The sequence below is a fragment of the Pseudochaenichthys georgianus genome, chromosome 6 (assembly GCF_902827115.2).
Source record: "Pseudochaenichthys georgianus chromosome 6, fPseGeo1.2, whole genome shotgun sequence".
NCBI classification, from domain to species: domain Eukaryota; kingdom Metazoa; phylum Chordata; class Actinopteri; order Perciformes; family Channichthyidae; genus Pseudochaenichthys; species Pseudochaenichthys georgianus.
Genome location: NC_047508.1, coordinates 19,658,917 through 19,685,647, shown reverse-complemented (window position 1 = coordinate 19,685,647; position 26,731 = coordinate 19,658,917). Strand labels below are relative to the sequence as shown.

General features: G+C 42.1%; 1 protein-coding gene across 1 annotated transcript; it reads right to left on the bottom strand.

The window, feature by feature from the left end:
- LOC117447792 (USP6 N-terminal-like protein) lies at positions 1-23,018 on the bottom strand. Its single transcript, XM_034084683.2, has 14 exons — positions 22,783-23,018; positions 9,489-9,562; positions 9,079-9,164; positions 8,839-8,878; positions 8,647-8,727; positions 8,222-8,329; positions 8,007-8,116; positions 6,413-6,461; positions 4,571-4,691; positions 3,610-3,704; positions 3,327-3,392; positions 3,070-3,169; positions 2,099-2,251; positions 1-1,992 (listed from the first exon to the last, which is right to left on the bottom strand). Exons 2-14 carry the CDS (start codon positions 9,552-9,554, stop codon positions 632-634), a joined length of 2,436 nt encoding a protein of 811 aa, XP_033940574.1. The 5' UTR covers positions 9,555-9,562; positions 22,783-23,018; the 3' UTR covers positions 1-631.
- Positions 23,019-26,731: the final 3,713 nt, after the last annotated feature.

Sequence of the window (26,731 nt, the reverse complement as noted above, 5' to 3'; positions counted from 1 at the left end):
TTAGATGCAAGAAGTCCTTTATTATCAAGTATTGATATTAAGCTATACAGAAACTGGTAATTGTTCATTTCAGTTGTGAGCCTGCTCACAGTTGACCAACAAACACAGTATAAATGTATAGGCTTTGGGTGCTTCAGCAAAGATGAGCTTACTCTGCAGCCTCAAAAGCCCTTGTGTTGATCTGCAGTCAGGTTAAGACACTTCTGTTGGAACAAAATGAAACTAACTGCAGATGAAGCACCGGTTGTATTTCAAAGCTGGTATTACAGTAGATCCCCTTATATCGGTGTACATTTCTTATAATCACCAATCATATTAAAGACTGAATCTGGTCTCACACACTAACAAGCAGGCGAGATAATACACTCACTTTTTGTGCAGCAAACAGTAACACGGACAGCAGTTTTAAATAGAAGTTTGACACTTAGAAAAAGTTACCTGCCCTTACAAAAAAAGGTGACGGTATTACATAAATCTGTACAAATCGATGAAAAAAGTCCTTTCAAACAAAAACACACAAATCTTTGACACACTGAATAGCTACTGGCCTTTTAACCGCTGTGAAAACAAATTGACATTGACAGGAAGTCTGAATCATATCGGCATAAATCAGAAACACTTGAACGAGACTTCAAAAGGTCACTGATTTGGGCAGTGGCTGTCCACCTGGAGGCATCCTGCAAAAGTCTGGGCTGGATCGGACCAGGGCCCCCCCCACGGAGGACTGTCCTGAGGGCCTGGGGTGGCCTGGTGGGGACCCCGTGTACAACAGTGGTGCTGGAAAAGCAGAATGGTCCCTGGGGCCCCGAGAGAAAGGCTTAGAGTAACTGGGTGAGGCGGCTCTGGGTGAGGCGACTCTCTGTGTGTCCGAGCAGCTGGCAGCGCCACTCTGGAAGGGAGTGAGCCGGTCAGCAAAACTGGCGGGAGGAGGGGGGATGATGGAGTCCTCCACCCAGCTGTCCTCCCCCTCGTACTCTGGCTCCTGAGGCAGACTGGGGAAGGCGCACAGCGGGGGAGGACCGAGAGAAGGTGAGGGAGGGATGAACGCAGGAGGTGGAGTGTAGAGAGTGGGGTCATAGTCTCTGTCTGTGGTGTGGGGGGGCATGCCGTGAGTTTCCTCAGGCGTGGAGCCCAGCAGTCTCTCCAGGCAGCGCTCGTCCTCCTCGGCCTCCGATAGGTTGTCGTACTGCGAGGTGTTGGAGGGCCGTCTGTCGCCTGCTGGCACCGGGACGTAGAGAGAGACAGGGAACTTGGTCGGCTTTGGGGGAGGTCTGGGGGAGGAAGTGGAGGATGTGGTGAGGGCACGGGGAGGGGTAGGCTTCGAGGGAGGGGGTTTTCTCTGTGTGAGGTCAAGAGACGTGGGTGGCTTTAGGCAAGGTTTTGGCTTTGTTTGGGTGACCAGTGGTGGGGCTGAGCGGGGGGAAGGAGGGTGCCGCGGGGTCTCTGAGACAGCCGGGCAGGGAGATGCGCCGTCAACCGGCTCGGTGTAGAAGAAAGGTGGAGGCGGCAGATCTGGGAGGTCCATGATCTCTGCATCAGTCTGCACAGCTTCAAAGGCAGGGGGCTCATAGGGCGGGGGCCAATCAACGGGCTCCTCCTGGGTCTGGGGTTCTCCAGGCTGGCTCTGAAGAACATTTTCGGTGTGTCTTACCTCAGGAAGCGTCCCCTTCCCCTCTCGGTCCGGCCCGGCCTCAGCACAGGATTTCTCTGCTTTTGGAGGTAGCGGAGGTTTCCTGCAAGGCCTTATGGGAGAAGGTGTTCGTTGTGTGTGGACTACAACGGGGTCAGGGGAAGCCAGAGGAGGGGTTCTCATGTCTGCAGGAGACGGGGTCTGCTGGCGGGTGATGCTGTCCATCTGAGGGCCCTCTGTGGTGGGGGGAATGTGAGGCTGCAGGTTTACTTTGACCTCCAGAGGAGAGTCAGGCTGCTTAGGCAGGAGGGCGACCGGTCTCTCATGACCCAGAGGTTTCTTTGGCACCTCCTCTGATTTGGCTAAAGTAAGAAAAGAATGAAATCCATCAACAAAGGTGAAAATAAATATACCGTAGGATATTTTAGACAGCTTTACATGGAGAGGGAATAAGAATAAAAACTGCACCTGGAGGAGGTTGGTCCAGCTTTTTACTGCGAAGTTCCGACATAGAAGCCTGAAGCTGTTCAACCACAACATCATCATGCAGGAAGAATGAAACCTCCAGCTGCTCCTGGATGAACTCCCTCAGGTCCTCCATCGGAAGCTTCTGCAGGCGCTCTGATTGGACACACACACACACACACACACACACACACACACACACACACACACACACACACACACACACACACACACACACACACACACACACACACACACACACACACACACACACACACACACACACACACACACACACACACACACACACACACACACACACACACACACACACACACACACACAGTCAGAAAAAAAGGTGACCCTATTCTATTTTGTCGCTGCCTTTTATAAAACCAAAGAACTATTCATATCTTACACTGTCGCTTGTTATTCTTGTATTCTAGTTCAGCTTGTATTATTTTGTCTTCTCATGGCTTGTTAATGACTTCTTAAACCTATTTTTTATACATGTTGTTATGTTTTTCTTTTGCACTATTTGCTATGTCTAAATGGGTTACTGAAATTCGCTTTATAAATCGACTTGCCTTTCTAATCAATGAGGTCACTAGTGAGCCTATGTGATACAAACCATGAGCATACATGATGTTAAATACACCGCTTCAACCCAGTCTTAACTTTAAGACACCGAGTCAAGAAGTGCCCCATCAAAAGAGCTGCTTTGCACGAATACAACTGTGCTGAGGCTAAGCTTGTGCAGGCGTCCAATGAAAAGTCAGCTTTCTGTTCTTCTCCACAGCAACCGGCCACTTGCATTATGTAAGCCATCCAGTTAGGAGGCAGCCAAGCGCGAGGCAGCGTGCGGCGCTACGCTCACTGGTATAGCAACAGCAGCTGGGGCTGTATCTGGGCATAAAACTGGTTTGATGCGTTCAACGCTGCACGGGAGATATTGTTATTTTCTTCTTACTCACTCTTGTGTAACTTCAGGGTTGTGTAAGCCATGGCGCTCAGTGTCTTCTCTCCCTCCAGTATGTAGATGTCCCATAAACGCAGGGTGAGGGTGAACGGGGTCTGTTATGTAAGACACGCAGCAGCAGATTAAAAAAATAATGCATTAAAAAAACACAGATGGGATGCACAATGAAATTCTGATGAATTATTAAAATGCAGAATATGTCTGGTACAAACAGGGAAGAGCATTTAAGGAGGATGTGAGTCAAATACTCACTCTGTCAATGAAGCACTGCAGGAACCATTTGGTGGTGTAAATCCCTGATGTCATCTGCTCCTTGTCCTGTTTGGGAGAATTAATGAGGAATATGGGAGCTCACGCCTCATAAACTGTTCTGAGTCATAAATCTAACTCTTGCACTAACATTCTGAACATGTGGCCTTTTGCAACATAAATGCATCAAATAATGAGAAATTAAGCATGATAATCTACCGCAGACCTTCTGAGCAATACATCAGCTCCTTGTTTCTCCTGCATGGTCAAACGTATTTTAGCTTACCAGGTGTTTCTTCAGCTTCGGGAGCATTTTGGAGAGGATCAGCTCATGGTGGGCCTGGAAACGGTGCAGCTTAGGAAATCCCGGGATAAAAAACCCTAGCAAAGCGAGAAAAACACAAATCAGCAGGCCATACTGGTGCATGGTAATAGTAGATTCATGATATTTACTATTTTCCCCTCTTTCAAAGATTGTTTCAAGGGCACTAAGAAAGCGTGACAAAATTATTTAGGTCCTTTGATTATTTGGAACATTTGGTTAATTTTCTTTGACTCACATTAAGCTTTGGTTTATGGAAATTTGGTAAACTATTCCTAGAAGCCTAATATTTAGCAATATTATATGAAAATGTGTGGAGAGTTTACAATATCATATCTAGAATTAATTAATTAATTGAGAAGCTTATATAAAAAAGGGGAACTTTCATTTTTTTCAGCTCCTAAAACGTAATATTTCACTCCTTTTAAAACGACTGTTTACAATACACTGTTGAGTGCACACTTCAAATGTTATGCGCACATAGAGAAGAGTGTATATGTTAACAAATCTGAGTATGGATTGAGTTACAGTTTCAAAACTGACACACACTTTTGTCCTTATCAATAGGTGTTGTGTTGTCGCTGCTATGGACAGTCTTGCACTGATGTACATTCTCAAAGACATTGAAATGACTGTTATTTAGTATATATTGATTGTTGTGCTTTTATTGAGGTCTTAATGTGTTCATATGTATAAATGTGTCTTTTGATTGTGGATATATAGGTATATACATATTTGCATACATATCTTTATATATATTTGTTTTTGTATTAGGGATTGTGGGAAACGGTATTTCGATCTCTCTGTCTGTACACACAAACTGAAAGATTGACAATAAAGTTGACTTTGACTTATGTTAGTTGATATGTATATGATTAATCAGCCCTGTTGTTTTCCTCCCTGTCCTCATTCCTCCCTCTCTCACCATGCATGGCATGTTTGCTGTTGGTGAGGAGCTGCGACAGAGCCCAGAAGGCCTCTTCCTCATTCAGGTACATGAGCAAGATGGCAGCGATCTGACTCATCCCCTGGCAGTAGCTCACCTCCTGGGGGGGGACACAGCAGAGACAGGTTCAATTAAACAGAATGGGCCAATTTATAATTTAATAGCGCCCACACACACACACACATACACACACACAGACACACACAGACACACAGACACACACACACTGGCCGAGACATGAGAGCACCTGAATGTCTGATGCGGTCTGAAGCCAGACTGTGGATGTGTGTTAAAACCTTACACGCTGCATCGACATTATAAACACTTTTACCGAAGATTGTTCAAATATTTACTGTAGCTACACATACATAGTAATTTGGTGTCCTTAACTTGGCTTACTGCCAATTTGACTCCACAATGATCCAATTATTTAAGCTAAACACATCACCCTTGGCAAGCACACACTTGGTATTTGTCCATATTAAGGCAGATTGATGGTGCAGACAGAAAAGGACACTCCGAAGTATCCTTTCAAGGAAATACAGTAAATATAAATCAGGGTAACATTGAGGTTAAACGACCACATTCTCCACATTCTTCACTATCATCACATAGGCAAAAGGGCAAACACACTCCCCCCTCCCTTCCTTTTCTCTCTCGCTCTCTCCCACTGACCCAGATTCTTCTGAGCAGTGTGTGAAGAGACAAAAAGAGAGCAGCACATGCCCATTTCCTCTGGCTCACCTCTATTGCACAGTGACAGACTCCAGAGCTGAATCAGAAAAAACACGACTGTGTTCGTGTGATGGGAGTAATGTGCTGTCTTTGAATGGTAATACCAAACGGAAGCAATCTATGCTGAGATACACATACATGCATGTACTGTATTTCAGTAAATACTTGTTGACACGGAACATTCCTACTTAGTTATAAAAGCCAGATTTCTGCCTACAGTCAAACTCTGGCTTTGGGTGGAGAAAGTAAAGGGGCTGTGGCGGCTCAATACCCAGTTACATTTGAGTCGCCGAGAGGCTAAACTTGGCTTTAAACTGTGACGCGTTTTCGAAAAGAAAGTCCATGTTGAAACAATATAGTTGTAAGGATATTTAATAAACAGAATCAAAACATACTAACTATGGACAAAAACGGTCAACAGAAAAAATGACAGCACAAGCTCACCCTCTGTCATGTGCACTCGACATCAAACAGGTGACTTATAAACCAAACCACACCCTTGTGACAATTACCGGAAGTGCTCAACAAGCAAATAAAGGTGACGTAAATAATAATGATAATACAAATAATGAACTTGAGCTAAGTAGTGTTATGGCACCTACAGGGGCCATAATCATCATTATGTCTAACCTCAGTACGTGCATATGCATTTTAAACGCAATATTATAAATCAAAAGACTGGTAAGATTAGATATAAATGGTGTCAATTAAAACTTAAGACAATGGATGAAACTGCCTGGTTCATTTTTGTGTTGACGAAGTATCTTAAATCAAGAAAACCGTTTTATTTTGTTTCCTCAAGTGTTAAACGACACATAATAAAAGAGGAACTGGGTCTCACGATGTGACTGCTGACTATTGGTTTGCCGGTGGTGTGACTGTCACACTGTGTTGCTGAACATTCAAGCAACACCACACTCATAAATACAAAATCTCACCCTGGGCTCTAAACAAGAGAACATATGGGTTTAGAGTGCTTGGCCTGTTCTTCGCTGTATGGAAACACACTGTTGCTCCACTGACGTGCTGCGCGTATTATGTAACACACACCTTTCAAGGCACACATCTACACACAAACACACTTACCGTGTTGTAGACAGAGTAAGCTGCAAGTACGTGAAACAGGGCCTGCTGCCTAGAGAGGGAACAGAGAAACCAACGGTTAAAATTAGGATGTGGTTCCTTAGCAACAATCGAGCAAGCTGAAACAATGTTTGCAGTAAATTAGAGTTAATTCCATGAAAACTCCCAGAGGCCGCATAACTGATGATGTCTCAACCACCTTATCCTCAAATTAACTCCATCCATCAGCACGGACAGACTTTAAACAGCTGCAAATATTTCTGGGGAGGCTAACCATTTTATCATTCTACTGTTTGTATAATCTGTGTGTGTGTGTGTGTGTGTGTGCGCGTGCGTGTGTGCGTGCGTGCGTGCGTGTAAGGTCTTTGCCGAATATATTGTAGGTTTTAAGGGATCAACATAAAGCTACAATAACTTTCATCAAATCAGTTCTTTCAAAGCACCAAGGCAGCAACTATTGATTATTTCCAATATCAATTAATCTGAAGAATAATTTCTATATTCATTGATAAATCATTTGGTCAATAAAATGTCAGAAAATTGTCAAAAACTCCACCCCAGTTCCTAATTTTTTTTAAACGTCTTGTTTGTCTTTAGAAAACAAAGGTATTCTGCTTAATTTATTAAATATTTTAGATGCTTAAAAGCAGCATTTGTTGCCATTTATGCATGATACATCTAACAAAAATCGGAATATTTGGTGATTACTTTTTCTCGATAAGTTGACTAATTGTTGCAGCTCTACAAAACAGCAGTGTCTATGTCCACAGGGTAGCGTGCTGCATGGCTGACTACATCTGGAGTCTCTACCGTTTCACACAGTGAACACAGGGCTGCTTCTGTGTGTGTGAATGTGTATCCGAGCAGAGAAGTGGCATTAACAACTACAAATGCAGAAGAGAGAGGATGTCTTCCCTCCAGGCCTCCATAGTAAATACATTTCTTATAGACAGAGACAGGAAAAGCAGCTTTAAATAGCTGTCAGTGTCTCAGTGTGAGTGAGACAGCTGTTGAAATGCAGGGAAGGAGTGGGCAGTGAGACAGGATGGAGCGGTGTTTTGGTCTGTTTGGACTCCATGGCTTTGAATTTGACGGGGAAATACGTTACAAAAAAGGAGAGCACTGAGTCAGAGTTTCCACCGACAAACCTTACAGATGTTCACACACAGCTGTCCCACAACTGTGTTCGGAACATCATTTATTCAAACTTTCTATTTCAAATGTTTGAGCTTTGTGGGCTTTGTCATTCTGTTCACTTGATGTTGGTGCACATTTCTGTATAAATGCCATTTCCTGTGGGGCTTTGCACACTGACAGGAAGGCTAATAAAACACAGTGAGGAGGAAACCACCGCTTTGGTTTTGTGTGTGTGCCTGAGTGTGTGTGCCTGAGTGTGTGTGGGGCTGCCTCAAGTCAGAGGTCACACTCTGCTTACTTAGCAAGGGTGAACCTGAACATGCAGAGTGACAAAGAAAATAATAAGAAAAAAGGTTTGAAGGCATTTGTTATGACCGTAACAAATTCAACAGGGTTTCTGAAATAAAATGGAATACAGGCCCTAGACGCATATTTCTGCTGAGCCAAGCTAGGAACTTACTTGACTCCAAAGCGGTCCATGAACATGATGTGGTTCCTGAACGTTCGGTTGACGTCCAAGTCGATCTGTTTGATCTCAGTGGAGAAGTTACGAGCCTGCAGCTTCATTCTCTGGAGAATAGATAGAGGAAAATGTTATAGAGGCTAGATGTCAGAATGTACCCTAACATGGTACCCTATTTTGAGAGAAACTGTCATCCGTTTTAAGATTCATACCTCGTATTTTCCAACGTTATCTTGTTTGACTTTCTCTACGTCCAAAAGCAAGGCCCAGGCCTGGCCTCTCAGCTGCAGAGGGATACCTTTATATACACGCTTCACCAACTGAAAAACATGTGACATATGAGCAGACATGAATGGGGTCTCTCCAAACATAAAGACACAGTCTTCACCACAACAACTACAAGAGAGAGGCAGAGGGTTGCTTATAAATGCTGCTTTATGGGATGTTGGCTCTATTAAATGACAAGAAGTCATCACAGGCACTTATGCTTTAACTGTCTACGCTGTGGAGAAGGAAGAAGTTGAGGCTAAAAGGGGAATGGAAAACAGATTATTAAAAGATACATCAAATCCTCGAAGCAGGAAAAAAAGGGCTAAATTGAGATGTTGGTTTTGTCCACCACTGCTGAGTAACTCACTTTTTCACTGTTCTTGTACTTGTCCCACTTCTTCGACATTTTGAGCCATTTCTCCACTCGCTCTATCTCCAGTTGCTTTTGCTGGGGAGAGGAAAGATAAACATACATGTTATCCACTGTGTCAACGGATGTAAATACATATATTGAAAGTTAAAATCTGGACTTTCTACGCATGTTTAAAATGGATAATACCTTCTCTTCAAGCGCACTGGGTGTTGGCAGCTCCTCCTCACTGGAGTAGAAAAAGCAGAACATGTATAAGTAATATGCACACAGAGGATCATCTAAGTTCAGCACCAATATAAGACGTCATAATATGGGGAAGAGAAAAGGGGAAGAGGGAAAAAGACAATCTAGATACAAATGAAGGTATTCTGCTATAATTCAAACTGCCACAAGGAGCCTGTCAGGGCTTTAAGTCAGGTAACTTACTGCAGGAAGCCAAAGCGGTCAGTGACCTTGTAGATGCTGTAGTCAGCATCCTCCCAGGGGTCAATGTTGACCCCCTCCTGCCTGCCCTGAAACAATCACAAACCATAACACCTATTAGAAAATATGTGCAACACAAACGGTTTCGAAAGTGACTTATGGTGGTGCGTTTGTGGGCTGCATTGTGATACAATACATGTAATATGCTAGCTAAGGACAATGAACACTAGACAGATTCTAATGGTTCACTATATAACATATTTCCAAAATGTGTCCCAGAGAAACGGCAGGGAAATGCTCTGCCATTTAGTTTCCTCCAACTGAACCATTAACTTCAACTCTGTTATTTGTGTTCATCATACATGTTCTGTATTGTCAGAGTGAGGTGATGGTTTTCCTGTTCACACGCTTACCTTGTCATATTTAGCGATTATTTCAGCTCGTTCCTCTGCTATCAATGTGTCTATGTCTTTCTTCATGTCAAAAACTGGAAGAAAGCAGACAAAAATGGCTTTTTTAAAAATCAACAAAATGAGCATAAACTATATTAATGCAGTGTTGTAGTCAAGTCACCAATTCACGAGTCCAAGTCACTCTCGAGTCACCACTCTTCGAGTCCGAGTCCAAGTCCGAGTCACCCAAGGAGTGTCCGAGTAGAGTCATCATTACCTGTGTTTGAGTCCGAGTCCAAGTCACCTAAGAAGAGTCCAAGTCAAGTCAGAGTCACAAGTCTTCATGTATTAATCTTCGTGGATATATGTGTTGAAATGTAGCTGCTCCTCTACATTGCTTTTATCCTGTCATGTTATACTAATCGGTCTAATGAACTGCTGTGAAGCGAGCTTGGCTGCAATTCCTGTAATAGGTGCTATACAAATATAAAGCTTATTACTAATATTAATATTATTATTGTAATTTACCTATAATATGTCTAACTATATTTAAAATGAGTTACCTTTTAGAGAAGTGATTATATTTGTATGCCAATATTTTCCTATGGTAAAGTTTTCGTTTTGCACTTTTATTTTTGATAGTAATAAGATCGGGACTCTTATTTTGAAGGAACTTTTACCGGTTAAATCGGTTTACCAATAAAGATTAAACCCCAGAAAGCACATGGCTACTTAGCATGCAAAATGATGTCATTATGCATGTTAAGTAGCCATGTGCTTTGTGTTATGGCTGAATCTTTATTTATTTATTAGATCACATTACTCTGATGATAGTGTTCAAGACAGCCTATATTTCTGAACTCGATCCTTAGAGTAATGTGTTACGGAGCCTTCTCTTCAATATTTTTTCCACACAACGAGCATTTTGCGCTGCTCTTTTCCAATGTGGAAGCAGAATGTGTGAAAGCATAGGGGGAAAGCACGATGCGGGGTGTGTCTCTAGACATCTTTAGACTGGAATAGCGGGGCCCAGTACATGAACTCACCTCACAGGTGCACACGCCAGGATAGAGGACATCAGACTCCAGAGAAAACTTGCTCGAGTCCGAGTCCAAGTCGGAGCGTCAATGTACAAGTCGAGTCTAAGTAATCGTACGCGATAATTCACGAGTCCGAGTCCAAGTCATCGTGCGCGAGAATTCACGAGTTCAAGTGCGAGTGGCGTACAATCAGTGCGCGAGTCCGAGTCCAGGACTCAGTACTCGATCTCTAATGTGGCCTAATATTTTCATTATTTGGATATAATGTAGCGAGGTGATATACTGCTGGTTGTTGGTGTAGAATATGCAGAGGGAATGGGGAGATTATACCATACATTCATCTATTCCTAAACATAAAAAGGATACATTTGTATTGATGGTAATACTTGACTGTTAGAAGTAGTCACAGTTTTTTTGCGTGCCTATAGCAGAGAGGAAAGCTTCTGATTGGACATGTTCTGACATAAAATAAAGGTTTAAGTTAACTTGATAAGTCCTTGACCATGTAAACAACACATGACCCATTCGAGTTGAGGTCAGAGTGCAGGTCAACAAAAGGGCAGGGCTAAGCTGCAAGGAACACAGAACAGCCATCATTGTCATCCACTTGGGATAATATAAAGACTTCTTATAGAACAGAAGAATACGTCTCACCATTATATCAGCTTAATATTATAAACTGTCTTACTTACTTATCCATCACCAAAACCCAAGAGGAACAGTAACCAAACTGACAAATTCTACAAATAGTTTTTCTTCAAAAGTAGACATATATGCTCAAGTCAATAAGGAGCACGCGTGTGAAGATAGAAGCCACAAGGCCATCAGCAACTTCCTGTTAGTGTGCCCATAGCTTCAGATGACAAAACGGTTTGCCATGATTAGACAATTTTCTGAGGCCAAATATTCTCAGTGTGACGTTGGTACACTGACATTTATACTGTATCTTAAAGAAAACATTGTCCCAACTCTCCATGGTACATTTAAATCCAAAGAATGTGTCTGATAAGGCCAGCTCAGGTCAGACTGAGAGTGGATCTGAACGGTTTGGACTGAACCGCTTAACCTCGGCAAAAATCTGTGCAGTGAAATGGTTCCAAGGAATCCTTCCAAACGTTTGCTCTCCTCAACGTTGGACCAACAAACAATCCAGTGGTGTATTTTCAGACTGGTTCATTTTTAACCTTGAACCACTGGAAAATGTATATAAAGAGGGAAAGAACATATATATGACACAGAGGGACAGTCATGGGACTTCACGTTCTATAATATGTGTGTACATGTATGCAGGAAGTCATTCGCGTCTAACTGGCCGTTTCTCAATGTCGAGTAAACCTGCTGCAGAGCCACCATTTCAAGTATACTACGTCATCGAGTGGCGCCGAATGCTCGGCATTTAACATGCATTTAAACAGTCCTTCAGCGCCACTCGATGACGTAGTATACTTGAAATAGTGGCTCTGCAGCAGGTTTACTCGACATTGAGAAACGGCCACTGTGTGCCTATAGCTGCATTGGTGCCAACACTCATGAAGCAAGAAAGCACCAGGGAAAGAGAAGGAGACGAGCAAGGCCAGAGCCGCTGGAAAGACCAGACATCTGATTCTGCTGGAGCCTCACCCCCTCCCTTTTTTCTCACAGTACAACAACTTTACTGACCCTGGTCAGCCCCTCTTCCCAGGGCTCATGAGCACAGGCAGCCGGCTCAGCTGTTCAGCAGTTGGCAGGGCTGAATTATTTGCTCGAGAGACAGAGAGAGAGAAAGAGAACAGCCTCACCTCACGTTTGCCAGACCAGCATCAGAGTGGAGTTTGGATTTGAATAATATGCCAGATATGCCTAGCAGGCGCAGTGAATGATAGGAGATAAAAGAAACAGACTCAAGAGACAGGCCGGTCTGAGCATTTGTATGTACTGTAGGCATTAAAGCACGAGGGTTAGGGACCACCTGCTACGATCTGGTGTTTATTATAAGCAACAAGGTAGACAAAAAGGTCTTTGTTTTGCTGCAACCTTAAATGTTGTCATAGAAAACTTTAAACGTTGGTGGTTGAAGAGACATAGATTCGTAAGATAAGCTACAGCATTTAAAAAGAGCAACATTGTGAATTGTAACCAAAATGACTTACTTTAGGAGCATTCATTCAAAGTATTTTGCCTGATAAGATCGCAAACAATAACAAAAACTCTAAGGGAGAGGCCATGGGAATACTTTCACTGACGTTTGACAACATGTGGAGCCAGCTGAGGCCTCAGGCGGTGTGTGTGTCTGTCAGCAACAGGTGTGAAGGCACCTGCCCCCCCTGACAAACTCCCTTTAACATTTCACTACAGACCCTTAGGCCAAGTGCTGACCACGACACATTTCATCCAAAACCATGTGACATTGAACCCGTCATAATTTACATCTCCATGCCAGAACATTGGGCACAGACAACTTTTAAAGGGGAAGTTCACTGGGCTTCAAATTAAAAGATGCAGTTTGTTAAAAAAAACTGTCTTATCGTCAGGTACCAAGTCCTTCAACTATATAAACCTAATCCCCAAAGCCCCAGCAGCATTTAGTCTTCTCCATCCAAACAACAGCTGAGTCTCATTTGACAGGTGGGCAGTGAAACTGACCCCTGAACAGATGGCCTCTGCTCTTCAGTGCTTTCCTTTTTTGAATTTCTCTTTTCTCGTCCATCTCAGGTCAAAACATTCCAGGTTTTTCCAGGCATCAGCAGATTTTTCTGAACTCACTGAGTAAGCAGTCTATGAGATGGTGCCACTAACATTACTGTAACCTTGCCTAAATTATCAGAAAACCCGACAAGGCTTAAGGAAGTCGTTGGCCTCCCGAGGGGTGTGAGGTTTTAAATGTCTGAACTACAGAAACATTTTAAATCAGAATGACCAGAGATGTGAAAAGTTGTGATGAAAGCCTATTTAAAAACACATTTAAATGTTAAAAAATGGTGATAAAAATGATGAAGCGTAACCTTTTAAACATCTTAGTTTGCAATTGGATACTAGGCTATGTTAATGATAATGGCTGCGTTAACAAACAAAACACATTTTTTATATCGTCTCAATTGCTCCTTTTACAGATGAGGACATGACGACACATGATTAGTTTAGGTTGTGAGACATATTCTAAGACATGACTCATTAGATGTAACGTCAAGGCTCTGGAAGGGCATTCAATGAGTCTTAAGGAATAATACAGAGATGTGTTTTATTCAAGCTGCACGTGGGTAATTGTGAGCTATTTTCAATTTCTGTGTATTTGGTAAATTAGTGTAAGCAGCCGGTTATGCTTCATCTTTAGGTTCCAGCAGCTTACTTCCTGTGTTGAGTCTCCAGACTGCTGATAGTATTGTGTTAGGATCAGGAAGAAAAGGAAACCAGTGACCGCCACTCCTACAACAACAGGTTCAATGAGAACTGAAAAAACAGTATAACAACAAAATGGGTTTTACTCCATCTAAGGAAAACCCTTATAGTGACAGAGCTTCAAATTATACAGGCTTGGTGTTTGAAGTCAGCAAAAAAGACATGAGTTATACCTTAAGTGGTCAGTTCACGTTAACCCTGCTGACATTTTGCTAGTGAGTCACCAACCCAGCTGAGGCCCTCCTCTGTGGGCGATACGTCGAAGGCATAACATCTTACAGTGCGTTCAAATACATGTGCTTTCAACGGCTCTTTTCAAGTGGTGGCTAGAAAGGTGGCTAGTTGCGGATGGGATTAGGGTCTCAAACAGATCCAAGTTGGAGAAAAGCGGTGAGTAAGCAGCAGAAGGTCACTGGGTGGGAGAGAGATCACATATACAGTTAAACATCACACCTGTGGGAGTGTGTATTGCTCCAGTAACCAGGGGTGTGTGTCATATGAGTGAGAACAGATATAGAAAAAGGAGATTTATTAATGTGTAACGATCAACTATCTAAAATAGTTGTGTTAATTAAACGCACAAGGGGTTCTTGAATGAAATAATATTATAAAGGTAAACAGAAATAATAAACGGATAATCTGCTCCTTAAACAAAATAAACAGAGACAGATTTCATGCATGATCCATTATATTGACAGTTTTCCAGCCAAACAACACAAACAAAACTAAACAGTCTGCTCTGGGATACACAAAAAGTGTCTTACTGCCTAATCCAGGCTATTGTTCATTGTCAAAAAAAACTGTTGCTCCTGCGCCCGTCGGCGGCAAAAACAGAAATGTTTGTAGGCCTTTTCAGGATATATTCCACACAAAAAGGAAACACGAGGTCCTGCGTGGCACAAAGGAGCGATCTCACCCTGTGTCGGAGAGAATCTCTCTCTCTCTGTGCGCGTCCTCTCCAAGGAGACGTGCTTCCAGGTCGGTCGATGCAATTATCCACATACGGTTACTTTCAGTTACTTCCCCATTGCATTTTTACATATATACACATGCTGAGAAAACGTAACTATCCCGCTGAATACCCGCATTCACCACACACAGGCTTCCTCCTCCCGTGAGAACCACCTATGGCATCCTGTTGACGTGCCCACTAAAAAGCCTCTGGGCGCGCCGCGACAGGTGAATATGCAAATGAGGCTTGCAGAACCACACCCTCAAACCTTATCTGGTATGTGACTGTAGGCTAGCATTGCACTAAAGTGACTCAATATGCTTATTTCTATATTTCGTTAATCTGCATGCATACAGGATACAAGATTTTGAGTCGGCATGACATCATTTCCTGTTATGACATAGATCTCTAAATCTAGCATGCCTATATAAATTCCCTCTGCGCTGTTGTCACCACAAGCAGCTCACACATCTCTCTGATGCACATCCAGCTAATAACATCGTTTCAGCAGAGAAGCGGCAGACAAAACCTCCTTTGCTGATTTATCACCAAAATGTCCCATCTCTTTTACATAACACATTTATATTTCCTTGATCCATAATCGTCTCTATTTTGGCGTACAATCAATCTTAATCTCAGCAGCAGAGTTCAGGCAGAGGATTATACAAGAGCAAAATAAGAATGACAGCCTGAGAATAGAAGGAGTCTGGCAGTGGTCGAAGTGTAGGAGGCTGGAAACTCTGAGTGCAGCGAGCCTCACTGGACTGATAGTAAGGGGGTGTATTTACTGTATGTATGTAAAGTATGTGGGTATTAGTGAGCAGATATCTTGAAAACTGCATCAGGGTGTGGAAAGTTTATATTGACAGAATGAAGGACAGAAATAAATCCTGTTTCGTCCTACTTACATGTATGGTCCGATGTATCTAATTCTAACATGTCACATTTTGACAGAGCTTCTTCTTTGCGGCTGGCACTCAAACCACACTCCCAAAACCCCTGATGGCCTAACGTAGCAGAGGACGACAGATGTTTGGATCGTTTCACCAATGAATGTTTCGTAAATGCTGCGTGGTCAGCCAAGGGCCGCTCTGGCTCTGAGATCAGACGGGGCCTCGGCCATGGACTCATTCAACCCGGTTAACCACACAGAGCCTACTCCCATACCCTGCCTCTCCTATCATACTCATGATGACGTGTAATTTATTACCGGTATGCATTATTGTCATGTCCTGTATATGTTTAGATTAACTGAAATTACCACCAACAAAATACCAAAGGAAACTACAAATTAGCCTCCCTTTTTGTGATCGAAGATCCTTAAAACTGTTGTTTTCGTTTTCATTTATTTTAAACATCTTAAATTGAAGAATCTAAACAATACCGGACACCTATAGAGCTCTAGAGCTATTTATTTCTGACCGAAAACCTTATTACATGCCTCATTTGTAGGGATGTCCCGATCACCTTTTTTTGCTCCCGATCCGATTCCGATCATTTGATTTTGACAATCTGCCGATACCGATTTTTCCCGATCCGATCTTTATGCAATGCATTAAGAGAGAAAAAAGGTAACAGATAATGGCTGGTCATCCAACGCGATGAAGTCAGTTATCTTGGCTGTTATGTTTTTGGCCTTGTCACTGTTCTGGGGCAGTTTCTCTTTCCTTTTAAAAGTCTCTGAAAGTGTCGGTTGTTTCAGTGCCGTTACCTGAGTGGCCGCTGTGTACTCGCCGTGTTGTTGTTGGTGTTTGTTTCTCAGGTGGCGTATTAGATTGGTCGTGTTGAACGTAGCTCTGTTCTTTCCACCACGCGGAACCTCCGCCTTGCAAACATTGCATCTGGCTGTTACACTGCCTTCGCTTTCAATTTCATAATACTTCCAAACTCCTGACATTTTCTCTGTCCCGACTCCGAGTCACCAGCTGGACGTAGCCTCTCGTTAGCTTGCTGCTGCTGCTATTAGACACTGCGCCCACTCTGTTGCTTTGAGAGAAATAAGCAACCAGGTCTGAAAACAAGCCCAAAGAAAGCAACACATACATGATGTTGTGTAATTTTAAACCAAAACTAAGTCCTCAGGATGACTTTAAGACGTGAACATGGTCATTTTTGTTTTGTAACATTAAATAATAATAAAAAAAATAATAAAAAATTAAAAAAATCCCGATCCCCGATTTTTTTCCTCCCGATCCCCGATTTTTTGAAAATCACGTGATCGGCTCCGATCCCCGATCACGTGATCGGATCGGGACATCTCTACTCATTTGTGTGATTAAGTCTTCTTCTTCCTGTCTGCAGTATTTCAAAATCTCATGACATCCATGTTTCTGAATATGTTTGCACAATGTTATGATGTATACAAGACCTTTCTGAAGATATCATAACACCCAATTAATGTATTACTTTTGCAACTGTGCTGGTGGCTAATCATTTCAGTAATTACTAGGCTAATATAATTCACGGAAAACAACTTCAAAGAATGAATTGTAATGAACTCCATGTCATCATCCCAGTCATTACATTAGCTTAATGCTGTAGGCCCGTGGTGATTGCGGAGAACAAGCATATCATTCCAGTTCAGAAAAAGGAAGGAGGCTAACAAGCGACCACATGGCTCTAATTTCCACATGAAGAAGTCTGAAGTCCCAGATGGCTTCAGAGCTCCATTGTGTAATGGTGTGAGATACACTGTGTGTGTGTATGTACTGTAAACATACACATTCAAAAAGAAGCAGAAAGTAGGCGAGCAAGTGGGAAACAGGGATTGAGGTGGCATCAACAGGGGCTGAGAAAAATAATTGTACTGATTTCTTCGTTCTGATTATGTAGCTCATATCCCCCTGTACCAATCCTGCTGCAGACTGCATTCACTTTAAAAACAGATCTTTTGTTAATTTCCTCTCAAAACAACGCCGATTTGGCAGAGGAAAACAGAGTCTTGTTATAAAAAGTGAGCCCCTGAGAGACGAAGAATATCACAAAGTCACCCTACAGGAAATCCAAACAGGCTGGTTACGAGATGCTCTTTCTTTAAAGAAAAGTATAGAGTCCAGATGAAACTACAGATACAGTAAAGCTGCTCAAAATGGAGAACCATAGGTTGAAAGCTCTAGTGTTAGCCAGAGAGATTCAGTATCTGTGAATCATACACAATGAGTAACTGGTATAAAAACATGTGTAGGCTACCCTACCACCAGGTTTGATCTTGCTTGGCATCTTCCAGCATGTTGCCCTCAACACCCAATCATAACATGTTAGTTTTAATGAGGATGTGTATGAAAAAGAAAACACCAGACACTTTATTAACCTAACATAATGTAAGAAGGATGCAAATGTCAAAGCCCAGTGCTACCAAACATGTGTTTTGCAGGTGCGATGATGCAAGGACAATGGCCAATTGTTTACACTTAGAGGTTCCTCTCAGGTGGTATTGACTCACAGCAAAAGCATGAGAAATAGTGTGCTAACTTCATCTATTCTGGACATGGTTAAGGCAACCACTGAAACCTTTAAAACTAGAACAAATTCACGTAGGTACAGAGAGAAGAATGATACCAAATTAGGCCAATGAGAGGAAACTCATGGGAGGCCTTGATGGCCGTGCACTTCGTCTCCTCAACAACAGATTCCTTGTCTTATTTTCTGTCTGATACTCTCTTTCCTCCGTCTCCCTCCGATTCCTTTGTACGCTTTAGGGTTTGTGTTTATGCATAGAAAATAGCAGCGACACAGAGACTGTGTGACCCAAGGGCGAAACATCTTGAGAAAAAAGCACACGGCTCAGAATAGTTAGTTTTCCCCAAGGGGCTTCTCTGTCCTGCTCCACTCTGTAATACCACTGTCGCTCTGACATATCGTATTTTTCCAAAGCTGAGCACATAGATTCACTAACAACACTCAACATCCCAAACTACCCAACCTTTCCCCTTTCTAAATAACAAGTCTGTGTCTGAGGGGGGGGAGCTCTCTCTATTGCCTCACCCTCCATTTTACCCGGCCTGAGAACCATCTCTGGTCCTTGCTGCGGCCTCCCCCCATTACCTGGAGGGTGTCTAAATATAACAATGACTACACAAAGTTGTAGATGTTGGAGGCGCAGGCCAGCCAGAGAGGCCTTGTTTCCCAGTGGCAGCACTTTTTCAGGGGTTGGTATGAGAAGGACAGGAATGTCAAGGGAGCCGTTTTCATAAACATAAACCCACAGGACCCTGCTGAGAAAGCCACATTCTCATAAAGGGATGTCATAAGTGAAGACAGAGGAAAACTCTCGAGATCTATTACATTCAAACCTAGAAATACAGCTTTTAAAATGATTTGATAAGTCATATTTGAATATGAAGTTGAACAGTACATAATACATGGTTGAAAAATCGTAACTCATTGTTTACGTAAGCTTTAGAGACTTTCACTGATAGGCATGTTCTTTTTATATTACATCTTTTCCCTATCATTTTGAAATCACACGGAACAAATCTTTCTGCAACACAAACAACATTTTTACAGTCCATGATGCAAATTCCCAGGCCATCAATAGACTCACGACAACATACAATACACTTGTTTTTATATATTAATACTGCAAAACTGCACCACAGCACAGTTTCTTACAATGCCAACCTGATTAAATTATTCAAAAGGTGAACATGTGTTACCCAAAGAGAACATTTCAACCAAGGGCCAAAGGCGACTGATCTCTAGTCAAAAGCGAAGCAGAAATGACGTTAGGTTCACTGATGCGCACTCCTCTGGTGATTTGGTTATCATAGTTTTCATGTTGTAATTGTGTCTTACAAGGCTGAAACGGAGGATTATGGTACACATAAGAGGAGCAGCCTTACAGCCTGGAACTGTAATTCTGCCGCAAGGAGGTTAAGCATTTGGAGCAAAAACAAATCTGAAGAGGCCTCAAAAAAGACACAAACTAGTGACAATAATAGAGGGGGAAATTCCAAGTCAGCCCAATTTAGCCTTTATACAAATGCCAAAAGACAAACAACTATCTCTACCGTTATCCCAGAGAGCCATCACTCATCTCCTCAGTGGTGTCGTCTGTTTTCCAGTGACAATCTGCAATCTCAACAGCAGTGTGACCTCAATATTTACTAACGTGTGGGGAATAGATTTGGCTAATTTATAGACAAACTCTGCTAAATGTTATCTTGCTCCTGGCAGAGGCTGAATCTGCAGAGCGAATCAAATGAACCAACAGATGGTGGTGCAGTGTGAGGATTTTGGAGCAAAGTAGGATTCCAACTTTTGATTTGACAGTATAGTATTTTTTCTTGCTATATTACTTAAAATAAAAATAAATTATCTAACTTTTTTTCATAATAAATATATTTTCTGTTAATTGACTAATCAATCATTCATCTAATCATTACACACAGCTTTATGGAAATAATCCTTATTTATATCAAACACAAACAAACTCATATCAATTCATACATTGTACTAATGTGTCATGATATGAAACAAGACTATGTACGATTAAGGATTTGGGCTTTTTTTCTTTTGTGATATAACAAAAACATTGTCTTTACGCCTTAAGGATTGCATTTCTTTAATGTGATGCAGTTTTCAAAAAGTATTACTCTAACTTGGTAAAGCGTATGACTGATATTTGGTCAGATATACCATGAGCAATGTCATGGTTCAAATCCAGCACACCTTTTTGTCAGAGGTTTTCCTGCCACAGTGCTCAAACATGCAGGATTTTTTTAACTGGAAATAGCATGCAGGTGTGAATGTGAGTGTGTCAAGGGTGTAACCCTGACTATCGCCCAGTGTATGTCGAGATAGGCTCCAGGAACTTGTGACCCTGACCGAAATAAGCAGGGAAATGGCTGTATTTCCAAGAAATTTGAAAAATAACCCTGACACCTGAAACATTTCATGAGTCACACGGCAGGCCTGAAGCCTCTCTGTCTTCTTTATGGTTGGCTGGAGGCTTCCCTCTCTGGTGCATTTTGTGACACTCAGCATTGGGTCTTTGACGTCTATAAAGCTGCCATTCAGGCAGACAAAAAGGCCATTGATGCCTCTCCACTGAACTAATATTATCACAATAGAATACAATGAAGGCTGCTGATTGAAGAGGGTTACAAGAGAACCATAGATTACCGTTACATTTGCTCTGATAGATTTTCTTAACCAAATTCGGTTAACACATCATTCATTCAAAGAAATATACGTGCAATGAGATATGTGGTGATTTACAGTAGAAAAATGACTAAGAGTCTTAATCACCATCTCAAAGAGTACTAAAAAAAGGCAGCTGACTGAGGCCCATTCACGGGCATAACATATAAATAACGGCTCACATGCCCTGCCTCACACGTGGTTCACATCCGGTTAGAGAGGGCAGTCAGATCATTGTTCAAGTGTACATTCAAGTTCCTGAACGCTTCTCTACAGAAAAGTTCATCTGGCACCCAAGTCAAACTTTACCGTTGGAATAGGTTGTTGAAAGACTAAACTTCCACTCCCAAGCAAAAAGTGATGACTCATCTTTGATTTGGCGATGACGGATACATCTAGAAGAGTGTTTTCATAAACACATGACTCCAATGAGAATTTAGGGGAGCAAATATTGTAAATCTGTTAACTATTGACCAAAGATGATCAGAAATCAAACAATTTCATGCAGAACACAAGAGCCAAAGAAGGGACACAATGAACAAGAAAATAAATGCTGAGGGTAGGGCAGAGGGGGGTCTCTCCTCAAACCACAAGCATAGTGTCACACAATGTGAAACACTAAAGGCTCAACAACTATAATAACAAAACACTCCATGTTATATCTGTGCTTACATGTCTGCATGTAAATCAAAGGGGAAATAATTCGTCATTACATAGAGATAATTAGATCATGTGCACCATTAAGCATACAACTGCAAACACAAAACATATTAATCTGTTTCCTTCCCAAACAATGATGCACACCAATTAAATTAATGAAAATGGATACAAACAATTAACAAGCTTTGTCATTAGCAACATGCACATCTGCTACATTGTAAACAGAAACACAATGAGGGGGGCAGTGACAGTAGCCTACAACAATGACCAGCAGCAGACATCTGGTAGAGGTAGAGGATGAGAGCTAAATCCTGCCGGAGATGTTTCACTCAGACTGTCTGTAACCTCCCCCACTGCATGAACCAGCGAGACGTCCAGTCAGCCTTCAGGAGGGGACCACGCATGGCATGACACAGACCAGTAACCTACTTCTGTAGATGGGGCATCCGTGTTCTGCTTAGGGTAAATCCTACTTCTTCAATGACAAGAGCTATGTCTCGACGACCACTCGTATATTTCCTGATTCTTACACTTGCCTCATATCTGTGTTTGTGCATAAATGCGGAACTTAAGGATGTCAAGGCTAAAGCAGAGAATTGCCATCATACCAAGATATATCTCAACAGAAAACAGATACTGTTTGTTGGAATGGGTACCATAACATTAAGAGACGGATACCACGTCTTGCCATCCTAGCATGGCATTAGAAAGCTGGAAACCCCGTGAAGGGTGACACAAATCAGAAATTCCCCTACAGAAGCGCTCGGTCATTGTTTTTACCACAGTGAGGATATGTTAAGCAAGCCATATACTCTTACAGTAAAGGGTATCAGTTCCCAGAACAAAAACTACCATCAATCTTCATTTCTATCAATCAAGTGCACATGGGAGCACATTCTAACGTTGCACAGCTGTATGAATACGCATGAATACGCATGAGTACTCGATACAATTAGTGCTTCCTTTACTGGTGTGTAGTGGATTTGGCAAGTTGTAAAAACACAAAATGACCAGATAAAGAGACCCAGGCGACATGTATTTTATGGCCACCCACGTACGAGCATTTCCAGCGCCAATAATTGTAAAGTGAGTGAGGAGTAACTAGTTTAGTGGAGACGCTATCGTATCAGCCGTCGTCGCTGCTTACCTTTTGGGTGACTTCCCCTTCTTCTGCTTCGCGGTGCCTACAAACAATATCCACTATTCTCATTCTCCCCCTCGCTGTCCATGGGGAGCCGCGTCACCTAAATACTGCCAGTGCCACTGTGCTGAAGGCTTGTCCCCGACTGTCGACTCGCTTCGCTGAAATCGATGCTGGTCAAACGGACGCACCCCCTCGCCCTGGTCCACATGCCGCGGCGGTCTGCAGCTGTCTGGCTCTCCGCGGCGGACACAGTGACAGCACCGCGCACGCGTACGAGCAGCGGCGGGAGGACTCTCACTGAAGGAAAGTTTGACACAGAGGAACTGACATAACACACGGTCGGTAAGCCATAATTTAATAACTGTGTTTTTTGTACATATACGGTACTTACATTTTAACAAGAGGTAGTTCCACCTTTCTCTCCCCATTGTTGCATTTCCTGCAGTTGTGCTAGCTGATACATTCCTCCAACACGAGGAGTCATCTTTAGTTGAATTAAGTTAGCTTACGTTACAATGCTAATTGTCACGTTAATGCTAACATACCGTAATATGTCATTTGTGGACTTGCTTAATACCTTACTAGTTTCAACTTTAAAATATGTATTTATGAGGAAAATTATCGTTTAAACTCAAACCTTCACGATAATGGTGATACTGTGCCCTCTGTTGGACAAATACAAGACACACATGTGAGACTGGGATGTTGCCTCATGAGTTATCTAGATCCAGGTGTGTTTGGCTTTTCAAATTCTTAAAATAAGAAAAGATTTAGTTAGCACGTTCCTCACAAGGTATGTCTTTAATGTGGGCATAAACTGAAGACATTTAGCTGACTCTCTAGCCCCCTTTGGGACTCGAAGAGATCATAGATCTGTTCATAATCAGAATCCCTTTATTAGTCCCACAGAGGGGACATTTACGTAGTTACAGCAGAAAAAAGAGCCACAGACAGCTTAATGTTACATATGTTACATGCATTAAAAAGTACTAAGTTATGATATAAGAAAAAATATATAAGAAAAAAATAAAGAAAACAAAAAGTTACATCATTTTCAAAATTTTCAAAATACACATCCTTTAACAGTTCTTAGGATTTAGCAGCCAGGTATATAGCACATTTTTAACGGCATATATTGCACATAGTTGGTTGGTATTTAGCAGCAAGGGTATAATACCCAGTGTTTCACAAGCAAATGGGAATTGTTCTTTTGTTCTTTGTTCTTTATTAGGATCCCCATTAGCACTAACACGAGCATTGGCTATTCTTCCTGGGGTTTGGCTTATAACCATCATTAAGTCAAACATAAAATAATACAATCCATGATTGCACATACCCACAGACAGTTATATATATGATACAGAGATGTTGTATTGTTTAAAGGAGACCTATCATGCTATATTTAAATGATATAGTGTATGACCATACCTATATAAGGTATATTTATACATTTTATTTTTCAAAATACCAAACAGATCATTTTTTAGACATGCCTCGTTTCGCTCATTTTCGCTTTATTCCAAGCCCGTCTTTGAAAATTCTGAGCAGCAGCTGACCACGCCCCCCTGCAGAAGAGCAGGCATGAGCCGGCGAGAGTCACGTTACCATGCTTGCTGTGATTACGAGTGTCGAATAAACATGTCATCTCAGAGCAATTCATGTGTTCAAGCATACTATCAATTTGATCCAGAAACTGACCCTGAAGCAGCGGAGGTTTTGGTGGAGGTGCAAAAATCTCGGTTGCAGCAGGACGTTTCTGAATGGTTAGCTGACAAGCTGTTGTCCCTATTTATTTTACTCTGTTACGATGCTTGCTCCTTATTCCGTTCATATTTTGGCTAATTAGCAAGAATGCAATGTGTACAGTTTGTAACGCAAAAACAGCGATATATATATTTATAAAGGGAGACATTCATATGTTCAGCATATATACAATGGCCTCATTGCGTTTAATAGTTTACAGTCCTTTTCTTCCAACATCCTGCAACAACCGTTGGAAAGTTGAATAACTTAGGATGATAAAAAGTATAACTCCAACAACACCTCAGTTGTCAGCAATGTGTGTAGTTTCATGTGTTTTTAAAAGCTCAGTTATTGACTTCTTTGTGCAAATTGCGCCACGACGTCATTGTACTATTATATACTACACAGCAATGGCATAACACACCCATGTGTACGACAAAAAGGTCCACACACACAACCTTATGCTTTTGAAATCAGAATATTCTTTACCCATCCAAACATGAATAATCACGACACATTTTGATATCAACTTGGAACTTTATTGTCAAAATCAACGGTTAAAAAAACCCATACAAAAAAACTAAATGTAGCCTACTTGTATTTTGTATAAATGACACTAAATATTTTTACAGAAGCTTTGTGAGCTGGTGCTGGGGCTTCCTTGGACGCAGGATCAGAGTGGTGATTCCGGCCTACGTTGTCCTCAGGATACGCAGGGAGTTTCCTGATCCGTGAAATGTCGATGTTGGGTTCAGACAGCAGCCAAATTGAACCGTGTAGCATACCCGGCGATGACCTCCTCCCTGTCAGGTCGCTCATAATGGTGCAGGGTCCACAAAGACTTGGTCGAAGATGAGGTCCATCAAGTTGGCCACGTAGGGCTGTGCAATGGTAAAAAAAGCACAACAAAAAATGTGGTTTAGATTAGTATATGCATGTAAAAAACTGAAACTTCTTAGCAAAGCTCTCTATTTAGCAAAGCTCTTTGCTTAGCCGTTTCCAATCTGAGTTAGTTTTGAACCGTAACGTGCATGCTGTGTTTCTGACTCAATGCAGGTGATGTGTTGGAGAGGGGCTGAGCTCAGTAGACTCACTGTAATGAGTGCTAGCCACTAATTAGCCTGTTGCTAGAGGTAAGGCCTTGTCAACAACAACAGACCGACGGGGCTTTAGCTCAGTTTTACTCGTGGTGTGTGTCCCCCCTCGCATACATACAGTGTTGTATCCTAACACCCCCCCATTTATATTCATGTGCGCAAACAAGTAAACACACAAAAGCTTTTACATATAACGCTGCAAAACACGGCATGTCTCATTAGCGTAGCTTAGCTTACAGATCGATGATATCTGATCGTTCTTACAGACTACAATCACAAAAGCGTTTACATATAACGCTGGAAAAAACGGCACTTGCCTACAGAAGATTACGTTTGTTATTATAACTTACTCAATATGATTGTAGAGGATACAAAATACTAATAAATAGGAGAATAAATACTTGTGTTATCGCCTAGGGCGTGGCTGTACAGCCTTCACACAGATCGCCATTACGGCAGTATGTCTGAACATGTTAGCAAATGCCTGATAATTCAAATGACAAAGCAAAGACTGCGGAGCGTACAAAATAAAATGCTACAAAAATATATAAACACCTAACCGATTACTATTTGGGTTTGAGGCGACATTGATGCGGCTAAGCTACATGCTACAAGCTAGAGATAGCTTTATCAGGAAAAACACCGCTAAATAAAAACTTACAGCTTCAAAATTGGATGTGTCCTCACTGGCCTGGTCCCGGATGGTTGGTATTGATCCCGGGTTTAGCATTAGTTTGGAGGCATATCCGTGTTGGACTTGAGAGAAGTTAATAAACATGTCCGTGGTAAAATGTTTGGAACACACAAACAGAAATCTTCCGTGGTCTTCTGGCACATGTCCCTTGTAAATGAAGTCTAGCCACAGATTCATTTCTTTTTCCACTGATGGCATTGCATGCAGTCCCCTGTCCCGAGTCTTGCAGCCAACAACAGCACAACGTTTAACTGGCTTAGACATCCTGGCAAGAGTAGGCAAAAACACAGATGTGACTGGGGTGTTGATTATTTAGCCTGCCGATGCGAATGAGAGGTTTGGCAATGCACGTGGCCGTGGCTCATTCCCCTGATAGGTGGAGAGTTGACCAATAAGCGGAGCACTTCTTTGTGACGTA

Bases quoted from the DNA above. Each gene is read 5' to 3' on its own strand.
- LOC117447792 (XM_034084683.2), bottom strand. From the start codon at position 9,554: ATGAAGAAAGACATAGACACATTGATAGCAGAGGAACGAGCTGAAATA. The intron at 9,165-9,488 runs GTAAGCGTGTGA...TGATTGTTTCAG, and splicing joins TAATCGCTAAATATGACAAG to GGCAGGCAGGAGGGGGTCAA. The intron at 2,252-3,069 runs GTGAGTAAGAAG...GTGTCCAATCAG, and splicing joins AACCCTGAAGTTACACAAGA to AGCGCCTGCAGAAGCTTCCG.